Source organism: Echiichthys vipera (assembly GCF_963691815.1).
Source record: "Echiichthys vipera genome assembly, chromosome: 3".
Classification (NCBI taxonomy): Eukaryota; Metazoa; Chordata; class Actinopteri; order Perciformes; family Trachinidae; genus Echiichthys; species Echiichthys vipera.
In genome coordinates, this window is record NC_139828.1 from 4,072,059 (window position 1) to 4,092,669 (window position 20,611).

At 42.1% G+C, this 20,611-nt stretch overlaps 1 protein-coding gene across 1 annotated transcript in view; it reads right to left on the minus strand.

Annotated features, from left to right (window-relative positions):
- exoc2 (exocyst complex component 2) overlaps positions 1 to 19,098 on the minus strand; it is a 56,389-nt gene extending 37,291 nt beyond the window's left edge. The window contains exons 1-4 of the mRNA XM_083911225.1: positions 19,060 to 19,098; positions 4,751 to 4,908; positions 2,176 to 2,352; positions 625 to 751 (exon numbers count right to left, since the gene is read on the minus strand). Of these exons, the coding sequence (XP_083767351.1) occupies positions 625 to 751; positions 2,176 to 2,352; positions 4,751 to 4,868 (422 nt within the window). The 5' untranslated portion in view covers positions 4,869 to 4,908; positions 19,060 to 19,098. The remainder of the gene's footprint in view (positions 1 to 624; positions 752 to 2,175; positions 2,353 to 4,750; positions 4,909 to 19,059) is intronic.
- Between the last annotated feature and the right edge of the window lie 1,513 nt (positions 19,099 to 20,611).

The window sequence follows — 20,611 nt, forward strand, 5'->3', positions numbered from 1 at the left end:
AAACGTTTTAAGGCGTATTTTATTCTGAAACTGTATCAGAAAAAACCTGTTAAGGTGCACGGATGACAGTGTGTTCATATTTCTCTTTGTAGACTTTTATGGTGGATGTTTAACGCGACCCCGGGAGACGAGGGGAATGGTACAGCCTGTTTACGGCGGTCCCGTCTCTGGCCACGAGCGGTCACTTGCCCCCGGCCCCTCTAAACCAAACAAACACTAACCCAGAAATGCCAGAACCTGACAACACAAACTATATATTACAACTTGTGCATTCCCTGCCTGACGCGTGGGAGGCGGCACCGCGTTGCCTGATCCGAGTTGGTATACAAACATGTGTGTGTGTGGGTCACTGCCTTGGTTCTTTCCAAATCCCTTTCTATCGTCCGTCGTCCTCTTTGCTTTATACACAATTACTCTGTTTCCACTCCCTGTGAGCAGCGGTTAGAGGCTGTTCAGCCATTGCTGTGTTGGCATAATATATCAAACGCCTACATATGGGGCCAGTTTGGTTCTGTTTAGGGATGTGAAACCATGACTCAATGACTAGAGCGCGTGTGTTTATGGCGGTGCGATTGTGCCGAGCGGTGCTCGTGTGCGTGCATGCGCTCTTGTGTGTGTCTGTACTTGTCTATGTCGATGCCCAGTGGATTGCTGGGTCGCAGGGAGAGGGGGGAGATGCCTTTGTTGCGGTCCGTCCTCATGTCGTAGTAGTTCATCTCATCCACCCACACAGCAGACTGGTCCAGGATACCTGCGGGACAGGGCAGGACGAGAGAGGGGCACACGTGAATGAGCTCAACAACGCGTCCCAGATGTGCGCACACACACACACACACACACACACACACGTACGCTCGCTCAAACATGCAAACACACACATTTATGCAGCGCCACATATTATATTTTACTTAATATTTTAACTATGTTTCTTTATATTGTAATTACACTAACATATGCTTTTACATGTTTGTAGGTTCTGGTTAACAGACGCACACACTCCAACTTCAGAAACTACAAATGGATAAAACAAGCAATTTGAGAAATATGCGGCATAAGGAAATGTGCAAATACAGATGTTTCAAGTCGCACTTAGAGACATAAGTGTCCAGGAGACACAGTACTCATTCGTGAAAGTAACATAATCATATTATTATATCACCTGCACTGGTCATGCAAACACACTCACTTATATTTCCTGTATATAATTTAATGCCATATGTGTAGTTTGCTTGTATTCATGTTGATATTTATGTAGGCGCCGTCAAATCACGTCAAACTCCTTGTACTGAAAATTGCCTGGCAATAAACCTGATTCTGATTCTGATAATTCTGTGTACAGTCAGTACGGCATTAATATTGGAATCAGATTGTTAAAACCAAAATAAACATTGTTGGGACATTTGTGGTGTTGACTTCAGCAAAATCACACAACCAGGTGTGTATTTGAGTTTTGATTTTTTTTTATTTGCTTGTGTTTTATTGACTTTATCGATACAATCTGTTTCTAAAGGCGTGTACGATTTAATAGCTCTTCGGTTCGGCTCGCTTTTTCTGTCAGGGGTCAAACTACCGTCCCCATTTCCATGAAGCTTGATGGAAGACGATAGCAGAGGGCCCAGGGAGAGCACATGACAGTCTGGAGTGGATCCTAATCACAGGTGGACGCACAAATTATTTTTCACTTTCATTTTGTCCCTGCGATCGAGCATGGGCTCTCTACTTTCTTATGTGCTTGTGTTTAATCGATTTGGAATTGTCTTTTTATGAAAACGTATGATCCCTCTTCACCTTTTTTTCTTTTTTTTACCCTGATAAGACTTAATTTTGTGCAAAAAATAGGGTCACGGTTGCACACAGAGAGGGTGTCATCGATTGGAAAACAAACTTTGTGTTAAATAAACTCAACTCAGACAGTAACAGTATCAGCAGCTGTCCTGATAATCAATGCATTGTTTGTCTTTATAGTTAATCAAGCAAAACAACAACTTTGAGCCTCTTCCATCTGAGCATTTGCTGCTTTTGAATTGTTGGTTGAGCTTGAGAAACTTGTGACGTGCCCTTTTATTTGTTTTCTAACATTTTACAGACTAAACAGTGAATCAGTTAATTAAAAAAATAGTTTAAGCACTGATGTAAATAATCATTAGCTGTAACCCAAAGCAAATAAAGTCTTACCAATCCTCTCCGGCCGGAGCAGTTTGAACGAGACGGTGGAGGTGCCCAGACCTCCGGACTTGGTGGTGACAATGATCTCTCCCTTGTCGTCTTTGGCAGGACCCACGCGGCACACTATCTTGCTGGCGGACATCCACTCAGCTGTCAGCAGGCAGTTGTGGCCGCAGATCGACAGGCCTGAAGAGAGAAGGGGGAAAGGTGAAAACGGTGAGCGATACAGCCACACAGTGACAGCACAAATAAACACCACGGAGCACTGACACACACACACACACACGCACACACACAGGCAGACAACCTATAACAAGAGGAGCTCTCTCAGACAGAATTGGCGTCTGTCAGCGAGTTAAGTCAAACTGTCACCAGGGGGGTCAAAGTTCAAGTTGGGGTCACGATGGGTGTGGGTGGCCGTGACCTTCCTTCCTCTCACTCAGCTCCTCTAAGCTAACGTTTGTCACTTCAGTGTTAAGTGGCCCATTACTGGCACAGTGTGCACTCTGCCCCTACATCTGTCGTCCTCTTCTTAAACCCTCTTGAAAAACGTTTTGAACACTAGAAGACGGACGGGGAGATTACTTCGACAGTCCCAGTCGAGGGGATTCAGAAAGCTCCACGTGTGTATAATCAAACATCAGAGAAGCCTGTGGAAGCTGATTAACAAATAGCCTATAAAACCATGAATAATATGCCAATTAAAGTCCCATTTCCTGCCTCTGTTCTCTTCTGGCCACTTTGTTTGAACACATAAGCACTCTCACACACATTTGTGCATATCTAATTGTCTAATTCCCGGCCCCAGGGACATTCATGGTCAGAAATAGACCCGTATCACCGGCCGGAGAGCAGCTTTCCAAGCATGGAGCACTAAGTGAGACCCTCCGCCCCCTCTTTCCCCACCTCTGCTCAAACCAAAGAAGAAGGGTAGAGGAGGGATCGGAGAACATGAGGGGAAATATTGGCACAGAAGAAAGTGTGACGTCCAAACACATAATGGGAACAAGATGGAGGAGGTCCATCTGTGTGGCTCTTGAAAATCATAAAGACACACCAACAACAACAACAACAACAACTCTATTTTCACATTAATGCAGGCTGATAAGCTTGAGCTTCTCAAATCAGGCGTGTCCAAATCTAAATATTCACAGAAACAAAAAACGCTGTTGCAGAGAGAGTTGGCACAATTGTCACTGAAGACGCAAAATTTAATTACATAACGGTTGGGGCGGCAGTAGCTCAGTCCATAGGTGACTTGGCTGGGAACCGAAGGGTCGCTGGCTCAAGTCCCTGTGTGGACCATGAATGGAGCGTGGACTGGTGGCTGGAGAGGTGCCAGTTCATCTCCTGGGCACTGCTGAGGTGCTGTTGAGCAAGGCACCGGACCCCCAACTGCTCGAGGCGCCGGTCACTGGCAGCCCCCTCGCTCTAACATCTCTCCATTGGTTGCATGTATATAGGTCCTGTTTGTGCGTGTGTGTGTGTGTGTGTGTGTGTGTGTGTGTGTGTGTGTGTGTGTGTGTGTGTGTGTGTGTGTGTGTGTGTCTCGGGCCTGTGTGTGTGTAAAATAATAATAGAGTGAAAATTGAATTCTTCTTCTAAAGCTTCTTAATATTTTATTTGGTTGGTTTGCAGAACGCTGAAAACCTTTAAAGGACACTTATTATTATTTGTTTAAATACACAAAGGACGTATCTGAATTTATAATCGCACGATGAAAAGGTAAAATTACAAGTTCAAATTCATTTTCTCTCGCTTTCATGTCGACAGAACTTTATAGAAATCATCTCCATTAAGAAAATATAAAGTTATAATGTGAAACATATTTAAAAATGTATTTTTACAGCTGCTCTCGATTCAACGTGAACTATTGCTGCGTATAAATATGTGCAAAAAAATATGCTACAAGAACGCTCGACACTTTGCTTTCTGACTCAACTTATTAAATTGTCATGAAGGTAAAACGTAAATAGTGAAGAAGTAATGAAATTGTTATTCCAGGGAGTGGGTTGGGGGGGGGGGGGGGGGTGAGGCGTCCTGTCCACTTACGGATCACATAAACAAAAACAAACTTTACACCAGCCTGTTTAAAATAGGGGGCCGCTGTGGTTTGTGGATGGATACGTTAATAAAAATGAGTTCATCACAATCTACGGTACAAAATACTCTAAATACCAGAGCGAAACAAACAAACAGGGAGACAATAATAAAGCTGCTTTATTTATTTATTATTATTTTTGTCCCTCTTACTCTGCCACCGAGACAGAAACAATTAAACTCATCAGGTGAGAATTATCAATTAATATAAAGCAAATAAACGTTATTACATAATGTGATGACAGGAGATATTTATATACCGTTAATTCATCTTATATATATAAATATATATATACTTTATTTTATTTAAATTAAAACATATAAAGGGGAGGACTGTAAAGGATGATTATATCAATTTCCCATAAATATCTATATTGTTGAACAAAAATTAACTTAAAAAATAAATAAATAAATATATAAACTACCCCATTTTACCAAGAGCTGCGTGTGCGGTTCAACCGTGTGGTCATTATAAATACATTACCGATGAGGTCTGCTGGGCCCGTGCCCAGGTTTTCTCCACGGATGGTGACTTTGGTCCAAGCCGCACCCTCCTTGGGCGAGATGCCCGTGACCAGCGGGGGCTGACGGGCACGAGACATGCTGGGCTGAGGCGGACGGGAGCGGTGGGTCGATCGGCACCTGGACACGGGGAAACAGAATGCAGAGGGAGGCACACGTGAGAGGACATGTTGAGACACTCGAAACTCAGCAAACTCCACACACAGACGGGTCAGTTAACACATACTGTATCAACATCTAATACTGAAGCACTCTATAACACAATAATCCAGGAAATGACACATTTACATTAGGAAAAATCAGGAATAGTAACAAAAATAATTGGTAATAACTCTAAAAGATGAGATATTGATGTCAAAATGGGCAAAACTCTTACACCCAAGTACGTTCACAAGGTCTTAAAAAGGTGATAATAAGTCATCTTTATCAAAATGCAACCGTCGCCAGTCAACCCACAACCCTCTCCTGATGATAAATACTGTAAAATACTTTATAAAAATTCCCAATCTGCTTTTACGGGATCACCAGGCACACAGATATTTGGGTTTCTGAGAAGTAACTGGGGGAAACCGCAGCGTTTGGCTGGCAGCTAGTGTTAATTTCCCGCCCCGTAGGTCTCCAAACAATGTACGCATTGCTGCAGTTATCTCTCAGATAATAGGAAAAATAGAGAAGGGCGCCAAGAGTGAAGGAGCAGGCAGAGAGCAGGGAGGAAAGGAAGAATGTAAACCTCACAGCGAAGGATAAATAAACCTGGCCTCCCCAATCATTCCACATAAGCCCACACAATACTGTGCAGATTATGGTACCAACGAAGGAGCACCCATGCAAATCGGTTCACGTTGGGGCTGAGCAAAGGAAGAGAGAGAGAGAGGGGGGAAAGATTCCAGATGAAAAAATGAAAAGGATGTATTTCAGCGGCGCAGATGTTCGTTAATGTATCACTGCCAGGTCTCAAAGAGGCTGAGCGACCCGGACTCTGTGAAGCAGGCTCGAGCGAGGCTTCCGCCCTTTCGCTCCGCAGCCAAAACACGCTCTTCCGCAAACAATGCAGGAGTTCACACGGACCGGACCTGCGACCAGTTCACGGCGGTAACCCTTTGTACAGTTACACGATCTCGCTAATTAGCTGGAGGCATTTAACCGTGGTGCAAGAAGACCGACGAGAGCCAACCAGGGGCGCCGATATCAAAGGAAATCAAAACTGACAGAGCACGACACTGATTTGTCTACTTGTTAGAGAGATTTCCTGTAAAAGGAACATCTGAGTTTCCCCTACAGCAGCCGGTGCACGTATCAAGAGCCCTAAACTGGGGATGCAGCTTTTTAAAATGATTATTTTTCCTGTCATTGGCTTAAATTATATGACAGCTATAAAATGGTAGAAAGTGCTACATGCAAATCATCTTTCCAGAGACCAAATCCGCCCTAAAAATGCTACTTTGGTTGCGCCAGCAGTCGTAAAACTCCAACATATTCAAGTTTACAATGATGTAAAACAGAGAAAAAGGAAAAAAGCAGGTAATCCTCAAGTTTGTGAAGCTGGGACAAGCGATGTTTGGCATCGTGGTTTGATAAATGATTAGTCTGAGCTCCCCTGACCCCGGGGTCGAGACCTCATGGGGTCGCCTTATAAGCAAAGAGGGTCAAAGGATCTGATATAAGTATTATATTTTTAACCTTTATTTAACCAGGTTTGATCCAAGATCTCTTTTGCACGGGAGACCTGGCCAAGAATGACAGCACATGAAGTTTCAACACATGAATCAAAGACAAATACACTAAAATAATAATACAATAAAATAAATTCATCCTGTACTCTGCACTGTGCAATACGCCTGTACCAAGGTCACTTCTGTTTTTGCACTATTTGGTCATATTTAATCATATTTATTCACTCCATATTATATTATTACAAACAAACAAAACAAGAACAACTGCACTACATCATGTGGATATGTATATATGTCTATTTCTATTTCTTCCCCTTTTAATTTAACTTTATTGCTTATTTTTGCTATTTTTTATCTTATTTTGTAATATTCTGTCGCTGCTGTGACAGAAGAATTTCCCTGTCTGCGGGACATTAAAGGTTTTTCTGATTCTGATAACAACTGAATTTTCAAAAATAGTTAAAAGACTTTACAAGATTCATTTAAACATTTGCACTCAAATAAAACATTTGCACTCCTGAAGCCTGGAAATCATGGAGTTCATCTTGGACTTGAATTATACAGTATACTATATATAGTATTATATTAGTACTACTAGTAGTATACTATATATTAGGATAGCATTATTACTTAGTTAAGTTTATTACAAGTTCACTGTTACAGTTTCAATACCCTCCAAACACATGAGGTCAGTTATGACCCTTCAACATTATGACATTTTAACAATTATTTTTTTCTTTTAAAAATTAATGTATGCTTAAATTGGACATTTGAGCTTACTGTAACAGTGAACAGCAGGTAATCCTCACATTAGTGAAGCTGGGACAAGCGATGTTTGGCATCATGGTTTGATAAATGCTTAGTCTGTGCTCCCCTGACCCCGGGGTCCAGACCTCGTGGGGTCGCCTCATACGCAAAGAGGGTCACACAAAAAATCTGATATTAGTATTATTTAGTATAGTATATAGTATATATATTATTATATTAGTACTACTAGTAATATACTATATATTATTACTTAGTTAAGTTTATTACAAGTTCACTGTTACAGTTTCAATACCCCCCCAAAACACATGAGTCGAGTTATGACCCTTCAACATTATGACATTATAACAATTATTTTTTTATTATCATAATTAATTCATGCTTAAACTGTTACTTACTGTAACAGTGCTTAGTTTGACTTCCCACATGTGAGGTTTTGCTGCTTTTCTGTGTAAATATTTTGGGGTTTTGAGCCGTTAGTCAGAAGAAACACGTATAATATATTTCTATAATTCTTTTTAATATTAATTTATTTAATTATTAATTATGAAGAACTGAAAAAACTATGAAAAAACTTTAAATATAATGTTATCCAGTACAGCACTGCCTTTAACTATGACCTCAATAATAATCCTGCAATTTAATGTGCACGGTTTCCACAGTGTCACTTTTGAAAGGTAGAACTTGTGGCAGTAAATATAGTAAAAGTAAAAACTAGATAAAGGTTTAGTTTAGAACAGGAAAAAGGTCTCATTTAAATACATGCCTGTAAAGTTCCTATAAGCAAAGACATGCTTAACATAAAAAAAATAACATAAAACTGGGGTCCAGAGGCAAAAAAGGTTGGTAACCCTCAAATTAATCACCAAAATTACTATTTTCCATCGATTGACTTCGAAGAATCAGCTAAGAGATGAATTGTTTCAGCAATTATTGTATGAAAACCTTCTCATCAGCTCACAATACATCAAACGCACGACTACAGTGTCTTTGAACGGTTTTAAAAATATGGGAAATATGTAGGGTAAAATATGGCACAACAAAAACACAGAAGCATCAAAAGCTACAGCAGGACAGCAGCGCGTGTACTGACCTAGAAACCTCCAAGAGTAGGAACCTTTCTGGGAAACGTTCCTGCCACATGACCCCCCCCCCCCCCCCCCCCGCACCCACCCCCCAGTCCCCCCTCCTACATCGCCCCGACATCCCAGAGTTAACGAGAAGACTCCAACGGGATTTACGTCGTGTTTCGCCGCTGCCCTGTGCTTATCGGAGGAAATGGAGGGGGCTATGGACGTGACATGAAGAAGATAAGAGGTTAACAGGCCTCAAACGAGATCTTGGTGTATCCTTCATCAATCCCATATGTTTAGAGTGGGAGCGGCTGAGGGGCAGAGGACAGGGATCGTTCTGCTGTACGATTCTGCTTCCAGGAGTGTTTCTAGATTACCCCCCCCCCCATCATCATCTTGGAAATACACGTGCACAAACACACACACACACACACACACACACACATACACGCTGGGCAGAATGACAGCTCAGCTATGTTGCGTGCGAGGGGCCCGAACTGGATTTGTGTGGTCTGTGTGTATGCGAGTATGTGGAAGGATCTGCGGAGAGGTCTGGGCGGTGTGTGTGTATATATATGTGTGTGTGTGTGTGTGTGTGTGTGTGTGTGTGTGTGTGTGTGTGTGTGTGTGTGTGTGTGTGTGTGTGTGTGTGTGTGTGTGTGTGTGGTCTGGGTGTGTGGTCTCTGGCGCGGGCCTGGGGAGAGCCTGCTGACGGCTGGGATGAGAAAAGAGCCGCTGTGTTTACTTTACTCTGGGGGCTGTGCATGGACACGGGAACACTGCCCAGACCCCTCTCTATAACACCAGCATGCACACACACACACACACACACGCACACACACACGTACACACACACACACACACACTGCAACGCGTCACGCAGAAACTAAGCGGACTCTTGCACAAGCCTCATGTCACACACCACCACAAATACCCTGTAAACTAGGCAATAGAAACTATAACTTTACACAGACCGCGGACAAAGTGAGTGAATTTTTCCTAAAAGGAGCATGAAGAGGAAACAAAAGAAAAGGTCTCTGAAGCTCCAGCTGGAAACCAACGAGCCTGGCGGCATTTTCCACAAGAGGGATAAAGGTATTGACCTCTAGGGGGCATCAGAGGACCCAAGCAAGAGTACAGCCCTCTGCCTTCCAACATGTGTCAAGCCGTGTCATGCTGTGAAGGCTAAATTTAATCAAAGACAACACAAAACCAGATTTAGCCCCTTTTTCTCTCGCTCGATTCTCTTCCAACCATGATGCTGTGAGCCCCCAGTCCCGGCTCCAACCTCTCTCTCTCTGGTAATAGGGCTAAAAAGGCAGGTTTGTTTTCCTTGGAGGCTGACTTACAGACAGCAGGGTAGGCTCTAATCTGTGTGGTAGCTGAGGAAGTCTGAGGCTTGGGATCTTCTTGCAGCGCTGCTAACAAGCGGCAACCCTTCCTCGGCCTTGCGCCGGAGCACACAGACACAAAAGAAAGACTTTTACATTAAAGCTCTTAAGTCTGAACAAATCTTTTTTGGCACATTAATTTCAAAATGCTGCACGCAGTACATTGCAAAAACGTGGTGCGCAATGGTCTGGGCCAGACGGCAGCAAGGGATTTCTTCTTCTGCAGGGTTTTGCACACATCGGAAAAAGGCAACTATTGAAGAAAACAAACAGAATCACAACTGTCATTCATTCATCTTCAACCGCTTGTCCCTGTCAGGGTCACGGGGGGGCTGATGCCGATCCCAGCTAACATCGGGCGTGAGGCGGGGTCCACCCTGGACAGGACGCCAGTCTATCACAGGACACATAGAGACAAACAGAGACAGACAACCATTCACACCTACGGGTGATTTAGAGTCATCAATGAACCGAACACCTGCACGTCTTTGGACTGTGGGAGGAAACCGGAGAACCCGGAGAAAAGCCACGCAGACACGGGGACAACATGCAAACTCCACACAGAAGGGCCTCAGCTGGGATTTGAACCAGGAACCCTCTCACTGTGAGGCGACAGTGCATCACACGTTTGTTTTCAGCGTACCGTGATTGAGTTGCCTGCAGGAGAAGCATTTTTTTAATACAACATTAAATCATTTTTAATTGGCTGTAAATTGAGATGAACACTATTGTTCAGTATTTGTTGCTACTAAAACAAAACAGCCATTAAAGATTTACTTATTCATTTGAAATCAATATCAAAATATTAAACTCAATCGTTTATAGTATTAACATAAATCAAATGAGGGCAAAAACAGGAAAAAAGACATTTTCCACTAACACTGTATGTTAACAATAACATGAAGTAACAGAAGTAGTTGATTAACTATTATTAATTTTTTGATAGATGTAAAACAAATACATCATTATTTATTTGTAATCATTTCAGCTTCTGCAGTGTGAGGATCATCTGCTTTTCTCAGCTCTGTATCATTGTGTAACGACTATTTGGGGTTTTGAAACATCTGAGAAATCAATCTGAGCTCTGAGAAATTGTGAAGGATATTTTTCACTATAATTTAACAGTTTATACACTTACACTTAACTTAATTAAAGGTCCATCTGTGAAAACAAAAATCTGGTCTGCACAAGAATCTTTAAGGTTCTTTGCGTAACTTTCAGAAAACCCTTGGGATCAGCGACACCAGTGGCCTCTAAGTGAACTGCAGGTAGCATCCTGTATCTGCGACACACGTGAGACTGGATGTGAAGGATCGGCATCATGTCGACAGAATGTGTAAACCGTTTCATGAGCCAACGCTGCAAAGCAACCAAGCAAAGCCAAAGCCAGACGGCCAACCTTGGCTTAGGTAATGGTGAGCTAATGTTAGCAAGCACGCAAGTAAAGGTTAGCCAGCTAGCTGTAACTTACCGATGCTGTACATTAGTGGCTTCATCGCATTGCTGATAAAGTAATAAGCAGATGGCAAGCCGATCAGATCAGCTCCTTGAGTCTAAAGGAATTAGCTGACGTTATCCACTCAGCTAGCAATCCCTCCACATTAGCGAGCAATTAGCCAGCTAAAACCACAATATATTTCCCATGTCAGCATTTCCTCTAAGATCTGTATCAGTACCAGAGGAAAAGGGTTTTGTTACACCGCCACAACACAGAGTCCACACACGCTGTGCCTCTGCTACACTCAGTCTGCAGCGGCCTGCGGCCCTCAGACCCTCAGCCAGCATGTACCGCGGCACCGGGGGTCTGATCCTGACCAGCCCCGGGTGCAACTCCCTGCTGGATCAACAAACTAGTCGCTGCCGTTACAGGACAGCCGCCAACCGTAGGTCCATTTCCGGGCCACCTCTGCAAAATATACAGACTATCATGGTGGGTGCCAGTAGTTTGCTGAGGTGAGCAGGCTAAATTTACGTGCTAATGTTAGCTAATGTTGCACAGCGTCGACTGCAGCTGAGCTGAAAAGAAGCAAGGGATGCACATGACGTCATATCCTTTAAGGAGATGTCCGTCCACGGGCTGTTATAGGCATTCGAGTGAGTCAGGGAAGGTTTAAGTTATGTTACAACCCCTTTGCATTTAATACATATAACAAGTTACATACAGGGAGCCTTTAATACTTCTCCAAATAATACAAAACAAGTCCTCCAAACTCTTTAAACTTCAACACAGGACAAACTCTCTGCAGCACCGTTGACATGGGAATCTATCAACCTGATCCTCCATACGAGTACACACACACACACACACACACACAGCCACATGACTATCTCATGAATAAGGCGTTCATACCTTAGATCTTATGCTGAACTCAAAGACGACTCACATATGGCAGTGATTGGCAACTCTGTGTGTGTGTGTGTGTGTGTGTGTGTGTGTGTGTGTGTGTGTGTGTGTGTGTGTGTGTGTGTGTGTGTGTGTGTGTGTGTGTGTGTGTGTGTGTGTGTGTGTGTGTGTGTGTGTGTGTGTGTGATGGGTTTAAGGGGCACAAAGGGACCCATTTAAACAGCTCATCACCCTCACCCCCTCAGTCTCCCATCAGAGGAGCTAACACACTCTCACACACACGCACGCACACACACACACACCATTTCACTCTGTGCTCTCCAACATTACACAAACACCAGATTCCATCAAAGATCCCCCTCCCGATCCCTCTGAATGGACAGAGCAGCCAAACATCACCCAGCCTGAGATGACTGGTCTGATCACACAGGCCGGGTGAAGCTTTGAACAATCCTCCACAGTGTTCGCTCACACCCGGGCTGCCACATGCCTCTAAGATGTGGAGAGGGCGATGTAGCCAAATTAGCCATAATATGTGTCAACCGTATCATATTTCAAGTAAACAGATCACACTGAACATGAACCGTGCGAGTTCTGTTTGAAAACAGATGCTACGACCGCTGTCCAGTCATCATTCTTCCACAGCGAGTCAACATCCCCTGTCCCGGTCCGGGTCCCGGCGCTCGAGGAGAGTCTTTCGTGACAGCGAAAGAGGACAGAGTGATCAGATGAGTGCCTCTGGCTCCCTATCCGACCATCACGATGTCTGCCCACGAGCTTTGTTATCTTTAGGGCCGTCTGTTTGTTTGTTTGTCGGTCTCAAGTGCTTTTCCAGAGTTCGGCCCTGACGAAGTGAAGTCCCCAATTTCCCATATAAAAATCCTGGAACAATAAACAGAAATGCAGATGCAGGCAGATGTTTTCAGAGGATTAAGAGGCTGGAGACAGGCGTCTTTGCCCAGTGACATGTCAGAGCGGAGAGATTTGAACCTTCAGGAGCCGGGCTGTAACACGGACACACAGCGCCAGCGTGAGAACCGTCTTCAGCCTCACACGCTGTCGTAATTTAATTTAGACAAACACTGGAGCTTAAACTGTGTGACCTTTTGTTTAGGTTTGCAACTAATTATTACCATTTTCATTATTAATTAATCTATTCATTCATTTTACTATTATTTATAGGCCTGCAAATAATCTGCTAATTACACTGTGGATGAATCACAGTTTGTGCAATAAAGCATCAGAAAAAAGGGACAAACGCTCGTCACGAGTTCCCAGATCTCAAACTGAATCTGCAAAATGTTTGTTTTGTTTTAGGCAAACAGAACCCACAAATACTGAATTTACTAACCCAGGAGAAAAATCATAATTATCGCATGAAACTAAAATTAAACAGGGGTCAAAATAGTAAAAAGTAATAATAGTAATGTACAGTATATATTTTTAAAAAGGTGAAAAAGTCCAAAACCTAAAACGTATTCAATGTAAAACCTTTACTGCTCTGGAACTTGACTCATAATATAATAAATAAGTGCTGCAATCAATAATTATTATAAATATTATTACTTATGAAATGTGTCCTGTGATAGACTGGCGTCCTGTCCAGGGTGGACCCCGACTCACGCCCGATGTCAGCTGGGATCGCCCCCTCCCTCCGCGAGACCACGAAGGGAACAAGAGATTGTAAATGATGGATGGTTAATTTTCACTTTTTAACACCATTGTTGTTAGTTGTTACATATAAACTAGGCATACTTTTGAATCTTTAAATTATTTTAATTATTATTTACTTGTTTTTAATAAGATTAATGAAGATGAAGATGAATGAATGAATGAATGAATGACTTATGAAATGGTCATTAAGTCTGTAACATATCTGAAAAAAGTGAAAATGCCTGTCTTGGACCTAATGTAATGTCTTAAATGTTTCAGCTTTATTGTTTTTGTCAGTAACAAATATTTAGTTTACTATCACAATTAAGAAAAAGTCCCAATACCTTGAGATTAAGAAGCTGGAGCCAATGAAAGGGTAGAAAAATGACTCATTGATTATGGATATATGTTTTGTAAAATAGTCTCATACTATTGATTGAATATGTCTGAATCTTGATAGTGTCTACGCTAAATAAGCCGACTCCATAAGCACTGGGCTCAGTCTCTACGAGCTGTGCTGTGACCTGTTTTCCCAGCCCAGAGCTCCTCTGTCTGTCTGTCCGTGTGTCCAGGTCTGACTGGGTCACAGAAACCCTACTGTGGAAACCAGTGGCCCAGCAAGCCTGTCAGCAGGGAGGAGGCTACCAGGTGGGGCAGACTGCGGAGAGCGGACAGGGGTGAGAGAGAGAAGTGCCGCTTCACAAACAAGGCTCGGCCTGACCCCCGTCGCTCGATTAACCCCGAGGTCTACGGAGCGGCGGCACTGGAGAAAAGCCTTAAAAAAGAAACACAGCCCACCGCATTCCACCAAAACAAACAAGCAGGGCCACCCAAATTTTTCAATTAGAGCCCCGGGAGGAGGGGCGTAGGGGGGGGCAGGAAATGGATCAGTGTAGCACAGCCCCCGCCGCCCCCCCCCCCCCCCCCCCCCCCGGCAGTGCTGACTTTGGGGAAGAGAAGGAGAACTCTGTGGGCTCTCACTGAAAGGCGGAGGACTTGTTAGCGTGGGTGTCGACACAAGTGATGGAGGAGCTCAATGACAACGTAGTCCTGCGATGCGGCGCCTGCCTGCAACTGACCTGTCAATCAAGTCTAATCAATCAGTTGAGCAAACACACGTGATAAGGTACCGTTTCCCCCTGAAGAAGCCTGTTTAGAGAAGGTATGCTATGACAATATTTGACAAAAGTACACAAGAGCGGGGATTACAGAGGCTTAGATTCTGTTCTGTTTGAAAACACTTCATTTAATGAGGCTGAGCTCAGAGGAGTGTCTGTATTACAACAGAGAGGACGGGGACGGGGGACGGGGGGGTGTGCGGACGGACGGGGGGTTAAAGTAAGTAATATCTTGACCTTAAGACTTACTAGAAAACAACCGTTTGTGCAAACACGGAGGAAATGTGCTTTCTTTCTTTGCCTGTTGTCATGGCTGGATTAGATTGCATGGTAGAGCGCCCGCTTTAATGCGAGAGGTCGCGAGTTCAAATCCTTTTTAAGGGGTGGCAGTAGCTCAGTCTATAGGTGACTTGGCTGGGAACCGTAGGGTCGCTGGTTCAAGTCCCCGTGTGTACCATGTATGGAGTGTGGACTGGTGGCTGGAGAGGTGCCGAACCCCAACTGCTCAGGGCGCTGGTCACTGGCAGCCCCCTCGCTCTAACAACTCATGCAACAATGTGTGTATTTTGGGCCTGTGTGTGTAACATGATTAATAATAAGAGTGAAAAAAAAAATTCAATTTCCCCGTTGCGGGATAAATAAAGAAATTCTTCCTCTTCTTGTTCTTTTCCAAAAGAAGAGGAGCTCACGTTATCACTGCTCACTGCAACTGCATTTGGTTTCTATAACCACCAAACTATAATGTGATCAGTGCTACAGTGGCGGGCGGGCGGGCGGACGCTATAACCAGACATCTGGATCATTTAAGATTCAAAATCCAGTTTGCAAAACAAACCAACAAATTGTAAAGCTGTGGGAAAAGGCTCAAAACTGCTTCTCCTGCAGTCAAGTTGCTCAGGACGTTAAGGTGATTGTACATTAAAAATAAACCAATATTTTCATCACGTGCGATGAATAAAATAGTGCACAACAACTTATGATTTTAAGAATCTCATTAACAATATTGGCATGTTTATTGTTCTCATCAGAGCATCTTCAGGACGCATTTATGAGTCAGGACTTCTTTAAGTGTTTCTCTTTTCGCTCGTTTCCATCTGTATACATGAAACTCATTTTCTCTGTTTTCACAGAGCCCTTCATATGCAATCATTATTGCTGCGTTAAAAGGCAGCTGCTTAATTTATTTATATTGGAACGGATTGCACGGTGTTTATAGAAGTTAGGAGAGGAATCGTGCCACCTGGCAACGAGTAACCGCCGCAGCTCCTCTCGTGCAAACAACACTCATGGTGCAGGCTCCGTCTGCCATTGAGTCCGAGCCGGTAACACCTGGAGGAGGAGGGGGGGTGGAGGTCCACTGGCATAGCTGCGGACCATCACGGATGACACCTCCAACCCCCCTGAACACCATGACAGCCGAGCTAAGGAGCATCTTTAGCAACAGACCTATTCAACCCCAGTGTGTAAAGGAGTTACAGGAGATCACAGGAGGTGCTATGAGACTTTTACGGAGCATCACAGGTTTGTTTTTAAGGGGAACGTGACTCTATGAACCTGTTTCAACTCATTGTATATTGTAATATAGTGTTTATTTGCGATACTGTACTTTTATTGAAGTTCATATTTTGTATTTTATATTGTATTTAATTTTTTTGTACTTCTGATTGTTTTGTACCGCTGCTAGGATGACCTCATTTCCCCTCGGGAATAAATAAAGTTATCTATCTATCTATCTATCCATCTATCTATCTATCTATCTATCCATCCATCTATCCATCCCTCTATCCATCTATCTATCTATCTATCTATCTATCTATCTATCTAGACAGCCAACACAAGTTGAGACAAATCTGTATATTATAAAAAAAAATTTTTAAAAACGCAGATGAAGAGAATTGAGGAGAATTGAGAACAAATGCAAAACTCCACTGTATTACGACAAAGGGTGAAATATAACTATTGAATGGTTTTGAGCTGGACCAGGGATTTTTATGTTTGGTTATTTCATGTTTGTGGACTTTTTAACAACTTTTAGGTTCAATTGTTCACATAATTTTGTTCAAAAGGGTTGATTTGTTTAAGCCGACTGAGTTATATAGCATAAATACTGATGTCTGTGCACTGAATTCTTATTCTTTATATCACTTTTCTATCATCACTGCATCACTTTATATCATCACTGCATCACTTTATATCACTTTATATCATCACTGCATCCCTTTATATCATCGCTGCATCACTTTATATCATCACTGCATCACTTTATATCATCACTGCATCCCTTTATATCATCGCTGCATCACTTTATATCATCACTGCATCACTTTATATCATCACTTTAGATCACTTTATATCATCACTGCATCACTTTATATCACTTTATATCATCACTGCATCACTTTATATCATCACTTTAGATCACTTTATATCATCACTGCATCACTTTATATCACTTTATATCATCACTGCATCACTTTATATCATCACTGCATCACTTTAGATCACTTTATATCATCACTGCATCACTTTATATCATCACTTTAGATCACTTTATATCATCACTGCATCACTTTAGATCACTTTATATCATCACTGCATCACTTTATATCATCACTGCATCACTTTATATCACTTTATATCCTCACTGCATCACTTTATATCATCACTGCATCACTTTATATCATCACTGCATCACTTTATATCATCACTGCATCACTTTATGTCATCACTGCATCACTTTAGATCACTTTATATCCTCACTGCATCACTTTAGATCATCACTGCATCACTTTAGATCATCACTGCATCACTTTAGATCATCACTGCATCACTTTAGATCACTTTATATCCTCACTGCATCACTTTATATCATCACTGCATCACTTTAGATCATCACTGCATCACTTTATATCATCACTGCATCACTTTATATCATCACTGCATCACTTTAGATCACTTTATATCCTCACTGCATCACTTTAGATCATCACTGCATCACTTTAGATCATCACTGCATCACTTTAGATCATCACTGCATCACTTTAGATCACTTTATATCCTCACTGCATCACTTTATATCATCACTGCATCACTTTAGATCATCACTGCATCACTTTATATCATCACTGCATCACTTTATATCATCACTGCATCACTTTAGATCACTTTATATCCTCACTGCATCACTTTAGATCATCACTGCATCACTTTAGATCATCACTGCATCACTTTAGATCATCACTGCATCACTTTAGATCACTTTATATCCTCACTGCATCACTTTATATCATCACTGCATCACTTTAGATCATCACTGCATCACTTTATATCATCACTGCATCACTGTATATCACTTTATATCATCACTGCATCACTTTATATCATCACTGCATCACTGCATCACTTTATAACATCACTGCATCACTTTATAACATCACTGCATCACTTTATATCACTTTATATCATCACTGCATCACTTTATATCATCACTGCATCACTGTATTGAGTTGTACTGTAACTTAGTTCAGTCAGAAATGGTGTTACACTTTAACACTGTTATCACTTATCGTTCCTTATCACTTCTTTAGTTTGTTCTTATTTTATATTGCTGCTAAACTGCAGCTGCGTATTGTTGTATATCGTATAAACCTGCGTTTAACCACAGTGTCTGTTGCACTCTGTCACATTTAGTTAATTGTTGATTTATTTGATGTTAGCTTTATTTAATTTTATTTATGTTTATGTAGCTTATTGTTACTCTGATCCTTTCCCACCTTTGTGTTGAAACTGTTGCACAATCATTTCCCTCGGGATGAATAAATAAAGCTTCTTGCATCTTGAATCTTGAGTCTCAGACACAAACAAATGAACGCTAACTTTAAAAAGACAGATATTTTAACGGAGTCTGGTGCAGCTGACCGTACTGTCGTTAAAACAGCACAATAAAACAACATTAGCAACATTAGCAGCTGTATCTGCTGTCACAGGTGCCCGGAACAACAAACCAAACAACCCATTAGTGATTTTAAAGCAAAGGAAATGAGCTTTGTTGACATATTTGACAGCTAGCGTTAGCTAAGGCTAGCCTGTGCTAAAGATAACGTTATCCGTTAAACCGGAAGTGTTGAACGCTACTGTCATTCGTGTTTGTTGTGATTTTACAAACCGATAAAACTTTCACTTTTCATACCACAACGACTTTAACTCTACAAAGAGCATTTATGAAGAAACATAGGATGGAAAAATTCTACTTACAATATACAGCGAGTGGACTGCAGAAACAGCTTCCGGTAGCACGTGATGACTTCCGGCTTTTCGTTCTCAGCCACAGCCTTCAAAATAAAAGAGCATACATTCATATAAAATATCTAATTTTGATTTGTCACATTCCACTTCCCCTGAAAACTACCATGACAACATACGTACGTTTAGTTGTTTTTTTGCATATTTCCCACTTTATGATGAACAATGAAATAAAAGTTAAATATGTAGATTCTTTATTAAAAGCTATGTTTGATATATTTTTTTAAATACACCCACAGGGCGTTTTGAGGGGAACAGAATGAAAGTATTGCTTTTCCATTTAGTCTAATTTAGTCTGAAATTTAAAAAAAAATGTCTTAAATTGGCGGGTTTGACAATAACTTTCTGTCCCGTTGTGTTTCCATGGTAGCAGCCAAAAGCGTTGGGCGTTGCTGGTTGCCAGGGTTGTCTGTTGTTGGGTGCAGCTACTGTAGGCTGGCACTGGGTGAAATGGAGTTAGCCAATCCTGCAGCTGCTTCTTTGTCCCAGCAGCTGAGTGAGCGGAGACGGGCAACAACCAGAGTCACTATAGGCCGAGCATTCACTCCATGGACTGAGAGAAAGGAGAGGAACGCCATTCAAACGCACGCCCACATGGCTACGTTTCTTCTTTGATTAGTTAGATCCCTTTCATCTTTACCAAGCTGTAAAGGCTAATGCTTACTGTCAGGTTTACTCTGCAATACTTGTTTTTATTGTGCGATTTGCCAGAGGGGACAGGTTCAAACAGGCTCAAACAGACTCTGGTCTCCTGTAGCTACTGGGCCGGGTCTGTCTCCAAGTTACACACCACTCCAAGACTTCCAGTTGAAGACTGGCCGACGTTAAATTCTGTTTTAAAATTTATTGATTTGTCCAAATGAGTGGTTACGCTGTATTATTCATCACTGACATGGAGCAGGCTGGTCGCTGACACACTTGCCGACGAACCTGGCAACCCGACTGCTGGAATTATTTCTTGTTGTTGCGACTACGATCTTGAGACACTAGATGGGGATGTTCTGCTCATTCTCCATATTCAATCTTTAATATCCATAATGTCAGGAACAATCCCAATAAAGCATGTTGTAAATTAAAAATCCCATATTCATAACAGCACCCTTTGTACTCTGCACCATTGCACTATTGTCATGTTTACAATGTCATTGTCCTGTGCTTTATATATATATATTTAATATTCATATATTCATATATACACGTATATCTGTATATGTACAGTAGTTAAATGGTTATGTTTATGTTTGTTCATTTTTGTGCTTAGTCTGTTTCTGTGTTTGTAAAGTCAAATTCATTGTATGTGTTACACTTGGCTATTAAAGCTGATTCTGATATACAATCCCCCGTACTATCAGCTAAGCTCTCATTATCACGCACGCACACACACACACACACATGCACGCACGCACGCACGCACGCACGCACGCACGCGCACGCACACACACACACACACACACACACACACACACACACACACACACACACACACACACACACACACACACAC